A 10530-nucleotide genomic window follows, 5' to 3' on the forward strand; every position below is an offset into this window, starting at 1 on the left:
TCAGCGTGCAAGTTTCCAAATCTGGGAGGCTGACCCGCGGGACAGAGACCCGAAAACAGAAACCCCCGGGGTGGGGCCGCCGGGGGCCCAGGCAGACCTGTGAACGTGTTTCCCCCTTTGTAGCGGAGGCTGCGGACAGCGGCCAGCACGTCCTCCTTGGCGCCGAAGGTGCTGAGATCCCACTCAGTCTGGGGGTCTCCACTGTACTGAGTCAGGCCTGCAGCGGGGGCAGGGCGGGTGAGCGGAGGCCCCACGCGCAGCCTCGCCAGGATGCCAGGGAGGTCCCCGTGTTCCACACTGAGAGGTCACCAGAACGTGCCCCGAGGAGCCAGCTGTCCCACCTGCCCCTGTGGGGACCTCCCCCCTGCCTGGTTGTCCCACATGCCCCTGTGGGGACGCCCCTGCCTGGCCTGGTGGGGTCAGCCTGTCAGCTACGGGTGAGACCCACTGGTGGGGCTTTCCTGTTTCCCCAAGAGGCTCTGGGCCTCTGCCCTGACTTCCAGTTCCTTTGTGCTGGGCGTCCCCCGCATGCTGGTAGGACCTGTGGGGACACCCGGGGGGGGGGGGGCAGGGCCACGAGGCAGGCAAGGGGCCGGTACCCACCGACTTGGACTTTATCCGGCCCGATGTCAAAGGGCTCGATGACGCTGGCCAGGAAATCTTTGACCTGCTGGAAGTGGCTGTGGCCGATACTCCAGGACCCGTCCACCAGGAAGATCATATCCACAGGTGTAGGGGGTGTGCAGCGGAACTGGGGGCTGGCTGGGGGGGAGGGTGGGTGGCGAGGAGTGGGGCCAGGCCCACAACACCACAGGGCTACCCCCCCAGCTGCTCCGGGCCAGCTCCAGCCCCCCAGGATCTCCTTCCCTGGGGCCGAGGGAGAGGGAGGGGCCATGGGGCTCTGGCTAGAGTGAGGGGGGTGACCAAGTCCCTATGTGAACGTTGGTCCCTGTGTTGGCCCCCGGAGCACCCCCAGAGAGGGTTAGTGAGACGCCCGGGTGCTCGGGCGGCCTCGGCACTGCCGGTCCCCCTGTGCAGTTGTCCACGTGGGGGCGGGCCAAGGGGGTGCCCACTGGGGCGGGTGGGGGTCAGCATGGCTGGCAGCTCTGGGCTGAGGTCTTACTGGCTTGTCCCATGACCTAGGAGCTCTCTGGAGATGACGGAGCCACTGCCCAGGTCGGGGGCTTCCTGAGAGTCCGCACAGACAAGTCCACCGGGCTGAGCGCCCACCCCCCCACCCCGTGACAGACCCCTCGTGAAGACTCCCAGGTAGGGGAAGTGCAAGGAGACCCCCCTCTAATGGGGGACACGGTCCCACCTACAGGGCCTCACGGGCCCACCAAAAATGCCCCAGCTGTCTGCCCTGCCCTGGGTCACACGGGAGCAGCCACCTGGGAGCAGGCAGGGGCCGGCGCCCTGGTTGCTTACCTGGCTTCTCCGTCTTTCCCTCAGGGGCCCTGGGGTGGCTCTGCCTCTCCAGGTCTTTGGTGGGCTGAGAAGGGGCCTTGCCCCCGGGGCCCCTGGGCGGGTGCTGCTCCTCACCGAGCAGTCCTGGGGGGACACAGCTGTGTGTCAGCTCTTACCCACTGCACGTGGGCAGGAAGCAAGGCACACTGGGGCCCATGTGCACCCCCAGCGGTGACCTGTGCCCCCTGATCTGCGTGAAGCCAGGAGAGCGGCCGGCACGCTCCAGGTCAAGCTGGAATGTGGGGTCCCCCGGGAGGAAGCGCCCCGCCCCATGAACAGAGCCCGGCAGAGGCGGAAGGTTGCTCCCTCCCCCAGCGACTTACCCTCATCCCACCTGGAGCTGCCAAGAGTGGGCGGGTCTTGGCTCGGGGACGAGGCGACTGGGGGCTCCGGGGCTGGGCTCCCCACATGGGAGGGCGTGGGCTCCGGGGCTGCCCCCAGGGGCCTCTTCAGCTCCTCTACTGCAGAGAGGGACGAGGGGCTGTCAGGACCGCCCCCCAGGTGGGAGCAGAGCCCGGGGGCTACCAGGGAGCCACAGCTCCAGCCAGAGCAGGGCCAGGGTCCCACTCCTCCCCATGCGCAGGCTCTGCGGCTGGGCTCCAGGGGCGGGGTGATGGACTTACTCACAAACTCCCTCTGAGCCAGCAGGGTGGTCCCTGAGCCAGTAAGCCGGAAGATCTGTGCGGTGTAGCCCTTGGAGGGGCTCAGGCCCCCCACCGTGGCCTTGGGGGCCTTCGTGGTCAGCATCACATCCTGCTCCGCGTCCCCTGGGGTGGGGAGAGAACAGGGAGGGGGGAGGTCTTTGCTCCTCTCTGTGAGGTCTGATGGGAGGGACTGCACTCTGGGGAACGAACTGAAAGGGAATGCCTCTCCGTGGCTCCGTGGCAGCAACACGTCCGTGTCCTTGACGAGGACTTACCCTCCATGACTTATGCACACGTCCTCCGGGCGCCCAGCACAGCGTCCTCGGGGGCACCTTGAGGACGTGAACATGGGGGCACACGGAGAGAGGAAGACGGGGGAGTCGGGGCCCCCGCTCTGCCCTCAGCACTGTGGTTGGACCGCATGGTGCCAGCCCGTAAACACCTCCGTGGGTCTGAGGCCGAGGCTGAGTTTCAAGCATGAAAAACAAGCAAAATCCCAAAGGGGACGTGGCTGTCTGCTCAGAGGAGACACTGAAGCGGGTGTCAGGGGGCGCCGGGCACCTGTCCCATCTCCCGTGCCAGGCAGGGGAAGGGGTAGGAAGGGCCGGCACCCCTGCAGGTGGAGAGAAGGCCGACTCTGCCCTGTTGTGTGGCCAGTCTGCACTGGGGGCGCGCGAAATCCAAGGAGTCGCGGAATTGCCGCTGTCGTAATTAGGAGCCACTTTGTCAGGCATTCACTGTGTGTGCGTCACATTCATCAAGTTGCGTGATTTTCACAAACCCACTGCCCCCACTTTGTAGGAGGGAAAACCGAGGCCCCAAGGACCAAGCCACATAGTCACTCAATGGTGTAATCGGGATTTAACCCCGTCTGTCGGATGCCAAGCCCACCTGCACAGATGTGTGATTAGCGAGCAGTCGATGGGGGGATTCACGTGTGCATGTGTGCACGTGCGTGCGGGCGTGGACACACACACACACACACACACCCTGCCCTGGCCCGGTGCTCACGCCACACAACAGGGCCTCGGGGATTCTGGACTCCTGGCTTCTTGGGATCAGCTCTGCTCACGCTCACCCCCTCCCAAAGGCTGCCGTTTCTCTCCTCCAACCCCTCTCGGGTCCCACCGCCTGCCCCTCACCCCCACCCCACTGGCGATGCAGCTGGCTTCACGTAGCCAGGGCCTCACACACGGTAGGTCCTAATCCCGCATCCCCACAAACTCTTACAGGCCTGTCATCGTTAAAAGAAGCCAAGTATTTTGCGAAGGTGGAGCACCGAACAGATCGCAGGCAAGCAGCTCTGACGTGTGAGCTCAGTAAGCGCTGACCGAGGTGGCTGTCGCTCTCGGCTTTACTGCAGGGCACCTGCCCACCTGTCCGCCCAGGCGCGTAGACCACGGGCATCGGCGGACTTGGTAGACCACACGACCCTCCGTCCGTAAGAGCTAGAAGAACTAGATGGAGGATTTTCAAAGAAGCTGCTTGCCGAGAGCTGCTGAGGCCACGATCCAAAACCCAGAGCAGGGATGCAGCCGCTAGGGCGCCCCTACAGCAGGCCTGGCCGGGGCCGTGCTACAGGCTGAGTGCTGGCATCCCCCCAAAATCCACACATTGACCTCCTGCCCCCTAAGGTGACCGTGTTGGGAGGTGAGGCCACGGCGAGATGAGTGGTTGTGAAGGTGGAGCCCCTGTGATGCGGTCAGTGCCCCTCTGAAGAAGCCCCAGGAGTGGGCACAGAGACAGGACAGCTGTCTGTAAACCAGGAAGAGGGTCCTTACCAAGAACCCATCGGTGCCAACACCCTGACCTCAGATGTCCAGCCCCCCAAACTGTAGGGACGGAATGTTGTTTAGGCTGCCCAGTCTGGAGTGCTTTGTCAGAACAGCCTGAATTGGCAATGCAGGGAGTCTGGAAGAGAGGCCATGAGGACAAAGGTTATGGGGGCTTAAGAAGCAAGAATAGGAAGTCTGGGCTGGAAGTGAACTCTTGGCCCATGCCCTCTCCCCGAGTTTTTGGGTTGAAACCATAAAGGTCTACCCTTAAGAGCAAGGGTTAACGGGAATAGACCAGCCCTTGAAGGGACTGGAGCCCAGCTTCAAATACTTCCAACCTCTAAAATTTAACAAAGATTACCCCAAACTGCTAGTTCCCATTGCCTCTGTCAGAAACATAATTTTTTTCTTTTTTTTTTCAAATTGTTTTAAATGTGTATTTATTTGTGAGACAGAGAGAGACAGAGCATGAATGGGGGAGGGTCAAAGAGAGAGGGAGACACAGAATCCGAGGCAGGCTCCAGGCTCTGAGCTGTCAGCACAGAGCCCGACGCGGGGCTTGAACTCACAGACCGTGAGATCATGACCTGAGCCGAAGTTGGATGATGAACCGACTGAGCCACTCGGGCACCCCACAATTTTTTTTTCTGGAGGAAGACAATGTTACATAAGGCCATAAATTATTTCTGTAAGCTTTCACAACGGCTGGTACTCAATGCAACATAACCAGGTGTACAAGGAGCAAGAGGAAGTGATAGAAAGTTAAGAGAAACAACAGACAATAGGAAGAGACCACTGATTTTTCTGGACAAGTTACGGGGCTTTTAAATAATTATGCAAACTAGCTTGAAGATTTAGGGATAAGCCTATGAAGTTAGGTGTTAAACTAGAAACAGTAAAAAAGAAATTCGAATGTAAAAACCAAATGGATATTTTCCAAATGGAAATTCTAGGATGGAAAAACAAAAACTTGAAGTTAGGAATTCTAAAAATGACTTAACAGCTTCTTACGCACAAACGAAGAGATGAATAGTGGAGTATAGGTCAGAATAAAAACACAACATTAAGAACGGAGAAATAAAAGAATTAAAAATACAGAAGAAAATAAGAGGCACAGATACAGGAGAGGGCCCACATGTGTGATGAGAGTCCCACAGAGAGAAAAGACAGCAAACAGGGCACAAGTGATATTTGCATAGACTTGGCTAAAGAATTCTCCAAAATTGTACGACAGTAAGACCCAGACCCAACAAGCCCCATGAATCTGCAGCAAGGTTAGAAGAGACCCACACCAAGAACATCAGATTAAGTGTGCTCAAAATTAAACAGAGGGAAAAATCAGAAGGCAGTCAGGAGGAAGGAAAGCGAGGAATCACCTCTCACGGGGCAATAATCCGGCTGGTAGCTGAATTCTCGAGAAAACCCAATAAAAGCCAGAAGACGGTAAAAGGATTCTTCCAAGTGCCGAAAGAAAGTGCCCACTCCAAATTCTATACCCAGCAACAGTATCTTTCAAGAACAAAGAATGAAGACATTTTCAGGCAAACAACAAAACAAAAGCCCAGAGAATTTACATCTGGCAGAACTGTACCGCAGGAAACGCCAAGGAGTATTTTCAGGCAGGAAAAAAAAAAAAAAAATCCCAGATTGGAAGACTCTGGAAGGAATAAAGAGAAGGGGTGTACATGTGAGTTGTTCTAAATGAACATCACGTCAACTACAGTGATTAAAATGTGCTCTGAGATTTAATATAGATACAGAATTAATGTGCATAGAAAGGGGATGAATGTGGCTGCGATGATCAGAGGCCTTGTCTCTACCGGGGGAAAGGCGGTGTAGCGGCCAAGTACAGGACTTGCTGACAAGTTAATGTCCTTGCTGGTGGTCGTCTCCAGGGTGATCGCCACATGAATAAAGGAACCATAACTACCAAGATGATGGGGACACGGAATAATAATGAAAAGTGTTCAATAATCTCATACCTACTGATCAATCCTAACTTCACAAAAAAAGAGACACCAGACACTGTGTACCTCCATTTGTGGCACAGTAGAAACTGCATCGAATCACTTACAAGAATTTCTGTCAACAAAATATAACCAGATTGGAATCTGACCAACTTCTGGGGCAGAAGTGCCAGTCTACAGGGGATACAGGGAGAGAGGAATGGTGTGCGTGGCACCATGGAGATTTGTTTGGGGTGCCTGGGTGGCTCAGTCGGTTGAGCGTCCGACTTCGGCTCGGGTCATGATCTCACAGCTCGTGAGTTCAAGCCCTGCGTCGGGCTCTGTGCTGACAGCTCAGAGCCTGGACCCTGCTTCGGATTCTGTGTCTCCCTCTCTCTCTGTCCCTCCCCCGAGCACACTCTTTCCCTCTTTCTCTTTCTCTCTCTCCCTCTCTTTCAAAAAATAAACATTAAAAAAAGTTTAGGGGCGCCTCAGTGGTTTGGTTGGTTGAGTGTCCAACTTTGGCTCAGGTCATGATTTCACAATTTATAGGTTCGAGCCCCACGTCGGGCTCTGTGCTGGCAGCTTGGAGCCTGGAGACTGCTTCTGATTCTGTGTCTCCCTCTCTCTCCACCCAACCCCTGCTTGTGCTCTCTGTCTTTCAAAAATGAATAAACATAAAAAAAAATAGAAAATATTTGAAAAACAGGATGAGCAGCCTTGGCTTAATTAAAATATTAGAAAACTACCCCCAAGTCAGAAAGGGGTCATTCTTGGGAGCAGAGACAGATTGGAGCCGGGGGAGGGGCCTGAGTGGGCTGGGGGAGCCCCTTCCCCCTCCGGGGCGTGCCACTTCCTGCAATTACACACTCAGGGTTGGTGTCAAATCTCAGTTTTTGAAGTTTTTAAGACCAGCGGCCAACATCACGCTGGGGGTGCTCTGTGGCTGTACCTTCGCAGGGCTCTTGGCCCCCCTCCTGCAAAATGTCCGTTAGGTAGGCGTGCAGAATTCTGGAGGGGAAGCTTGAGGACAGACTCGTTTCTTCGAGAGACACTGGTTGACCCCTTCTGGGTGTGCCGGATGTGGGGACACAGAGGCGGGACCTTTAAAGGTTCTTCTCCCGCCACGTTCCCCATGCCGGTGGGGCAGACGCACACGGGTGTGGGACGACGGGCAGGGCACTGGCACCCCTCCCAGGGGTACCTTACCTGCCATGGGCTTCACCTGCACCAGGTAGCCAAGGCTGCTCCCCTCCGACTCCGACCACTTCATCTGCAGCCGGTCCTCAGGCAGCACCGCCAGCCTCAGGCGGCTGCTCTCTGGGGAGACAGCACCAGGTGGTCAGGGCTGACCCGAGGACAGCACCAGAGAGTTTGTGCCCCCTAAAGCCTCCGCCCCAGGTGCCTTGGCCCCACTGGGGACAACTTGAGAACCCGAGGCCCCATCTGGGGCTGAGAGGGACCACCTGCTAGAGCCAAGGAGGGAGGCCTGGCCGGCTCTGCCGAACGGGGCCCAGGCCAGCACCCAGGATTGGCGGGAACAGCCTGGTTGGCATCCCCAGCGTGGAGCCCATGTGGTGGCTGCTGCCCTGGGGCCCGGAGCTGCCTGATTCCCCCATCCCCACCCCCCAGAGTCCACATAGCCCTGGAGGGGAGCTGCGGCCGTCCTGGGAGGAGGAGGGTGGTGGAGGACGGGCCCTAGGACACAGACTGGCCTCCCGGGGAAGCTTCCGGGAACTCTGTGGCAGGAATGGCTATTTTTGGAAAATAGGGACAGAGATGGGCCTCTTCTGGATGCCCCTACTGAGAGATGGGGTGTGGGGAGCAGGGCAGGGGTTGGGGGGGTCCCAAGGCAGGCACAATGACCAGTGGTTCAGAGTGGGAAACAGCTGGGCTGGGCCCCCGGATGGGCCAGGCTGCTCGCTGGGAGCACCAGGGAACGTCTGATGGGGCAGCCATAAAAAGCCATTTGTGAGCAGGGGGCCCCCCCCACCCCCCAGCTCCTGCTCATGAAAAGGCTTCTGTGTCTTGCTGGGCCGCTGACACCCTGGGGGAGGCATCCCAGATGCCTTTGGGGTCTGCATGTCAGGAGCCGTGGTGGGGCACAGGGCGGACAGCGGGGGGCCTGTCTCCTCAGCAGGGCCATCCCCGGGGAAGACAGCCCAGACATGTGGGCCCCCACCCACCTTGGCCTCCTAGGGGCCGGGAGACCATCCATCATACTGAATGAGTCCTGACCTCAAGGTCTGTGGGCTCACAAGTGACTTGGCCCCTGTCAGAGCCACGGGGACCCGGGACACGACCCAGCGGCAGTTGCCAATGTGCAACCAGAACCAAGGAGACGTGCCACAAAAGAGTGGTTGGCGGACTCCACACCAGGTGTGGCCACGCGTGTGCCCCGCTGCCGTGACCGTGTCAACAGAGACCACGAGTCAGACGCAAGGGGACTTGGGCAGTAATCCGGGCAGTGACGTGTGGCCTCCTGCCCTCCCTCGACTCGGGGGAGCCCTCTCGGCAGGGGGCACAGCCGGGGCGCTGGCGGCCAGACACCGGCCCTCCCAGAATCTGTCCAAACCAGCACCCCGCGCGGGGAACACGGCAAGGAAGTCCGTCCGGCCCCGCAGCCGTGTCCCTTTTGGGGTCACGTCACTCCCCCAAAACACGTCACTCCCACAGGGAAACACTGTAAATGCCCAAGAGGAAGCGATCGGACTGAAAAGGCCCCTGGCTAGACGCGGTGCAGCGGCCACAGGCGCTGGCCACGCGGGTGCCGAGGACAGAGGCAGGGCGGCCCTGCCCTCTCCAAGTGCCTGCAACTGCCAGAAGCAGGCGGCAGACGGCAGAGAACGGTGCTCTCCTCCGGGGGGACAGGAGGAAAAGGGGGCTCCGCTTTCTACTCCAGATTTGTGCCGTCTGGAAACTTTCTGCTGAGGAGGTGTCCTGAGTAACGCAAAACAAAACACGACTGTAGGAACTGGATGCAAAACGTGTAAATGCGATAAAAACAAACGAGAAAACAACAGCATCCCCGGGCTGGGCCGGAAGACGGCAAGGCCAAAGGGCCAGCAAAAAGCGGAGGGCGACGCTTTGGGCAGAGGAGCACAGGTGGCCCCCGGCGTCCCGTCTTTCCTCAAGAGCACGACCTCGGCCTGGGACGACGGCTCCCAGGGAGGGTCAGGAGCAGGAGGCAGAGCAGTGGGGCCTGTGCCCTGGGCGGGTGTGGCCTGGGCTGGGGTTGGGCGCTGACTGGGGCCACCTTCCCAGGAAGCACCCCCGCCACGTCCTTACCTCGTCTCTGGCCGAGTCCCACGGCAACACCCAGCCACAGCCAGAGGCAGACCCCGAGGTGGGGGCGCACAAGGGCACTCGTGGCGCACCGCCTGTGGGAGACGAGGTCGTGGACCATCTTCCGTCCGTCCAATCACTCCTGACCACCCCAAGTGCAGTGATCTGGGGAGTCCTAAACCCCACAACCGCCCACACCCTGCCCACAGCAGACCGGTGTCCTGCATGACCTCTGGGGAGAGGTCAGCCGCCCTTCCCCAACCCGCCCCCAGGTGCATCTGGCCGTCACAGCCTCTGCTCCTACCTTCCACCCCCGGGACACCCTCACAGGGGGGGCCTGGGTCCTGACTGCTGGCCCGGTCCCTCTCTCGTCATTAGAACAGACTGCTCCCAGGGCCAAGGGGCCTGGGGAGGGAGCTGAGGCCAGGTGGGGGCAGCCTATGGTGTCAGGGTGGGGACTGGGGCCCCAGACTGAGCACAGCCCCTAGGATCTCGTAGGGCCCCTCGGCCAGCCCCAGGACCAGCTTCTCAGCAGGAAGTACAGGTCCTTGGAGGTGGGGAGGGGCCGCCATCCCATCCGCGGCTGCACACAGCCTGGGGACTGCCTCTGCTGACAGTGCAGAGGGGACACACAGCACAGAACCTCAGGACCCCCGCCAGTCCAGCCACACCCAGGGGAGGTGGGAGCCAGGACCGTCTCGTGGAACTGCCCAGCTTATGGGCGTCCTCGGGGCCGCGGAGGGCCAGAGGGCAACGCACGGGCTATCTGGACGCTCCAGGTCCCGGGACCTGCCTGATCCACATCCTGAAGCCAGACCCCTCCGCCCCCGAGAAGCCTGACCGGATCCAGTGGGACTCCTTCCAGGAGCACAGAGGTCACGGCTGTGAACAGGAACCCTCTGGACAGTCTGCCCTCCCTGCCCCAGGACTTGTTGAAAAGGCAAGATCGTCCTCACATCACAGACCCAGCAGATCGCCGGTGGCCCTCCTCATCCCCTCAGCCCCCAGGACCACAGGTGAGTCACCAACCTCCTCCTGGGTGCGGGTGGCATCGCTCGGTCGGTCCCTGTGCACTCACATCCACTCTGGTCCCGCTGCAGCCACGAGGGGCCGGGGCTTATGAAGGCCCCTTTCCTCAAGACGTCACTGCCTCGGCCCAGCCCCCACCCCCCCTCCCCCCCCTCCTCCTCTCCCCAGGCTCTCCGCCCTTCCCATCTACAGCCCAAGATGGGGGTACAGAGTCCCAGCGCGTAGGACCGCATCGCCGCAGGGCAGGGGTCTCTCGGGGGTGGGAGAGGGTGCCCCAGCCAAATGCCTTTATTCCTCATTCCACAGGGTCTGCCCCAAAGAGGGGCTCACGGGGGAGGCACCTCAGGGACACGGCCACCACGTGTGGTCTGAGCCCCAGGCTAG

At 59.7% G+C, this 10530-nt stretch overlaps 1 protein-coding gene across 9 annotated transcripts in view; it reads right to left on the reverse strand.

Annotated features, from left to right (window-relative positions):
- COL20A1 (collagen type XX alpha 1 chain) overlaps positions 1-10194 on the reverse strand; it is a 30001-nt gene extending 19807 nt beyond the window's left edge. For 7 of the 9 annotated variants that reach the window (XM_047851146.1, XM_047851145.1, XM_047851140.1 and 4 more), the window contains exons 1-7: positions 9121-9238; positions 7042-7152; positions 2091-2234; positions 1791-1928; positions 1429-1551; positions 604-762; positions 98-217 (exon numbers count right to left, since the gene is read on the reverse strand). In XM_047851146.1, coding sequence (XP_047707102.1) covers positions 98-217; positions 604-762; positions 1429-1551; positions 1791-1928; positions 2091-2234; positions 7042-7152; positions 9121-9238 — 913 coding nt within the window. Of the gene's footprint in view, positions 1-97; positions 218-603; positions 763-1428; positions 1552-1790; positions 1929-2090; positions 2235-7041; positions 7153-9120; positions 9239-10146 lie in introns of those variants that run through there. The other 2 variants (XM_047851141.1, XM_047851139.1) reach the window with 1 other exon arrangement.
- Between the last annotated feature and the right edge of the window lie 336 nt (positions 10195-10530).

Source organism: Prionailurus viverrinus, chromosome A3, assembly GCF_022837055.1.
Source record: "Prionailurus viverrinus isolate Anna chromosome A3, UM_Priviv_1.0, whole genome shotgun sequence".
NCBI classification, from domain to species: Eukaryota; Metazoa; Chordata; class Mammalia; order Carnivora; family Felidae; genus Prionailurus; species Prionailurus viverrinus.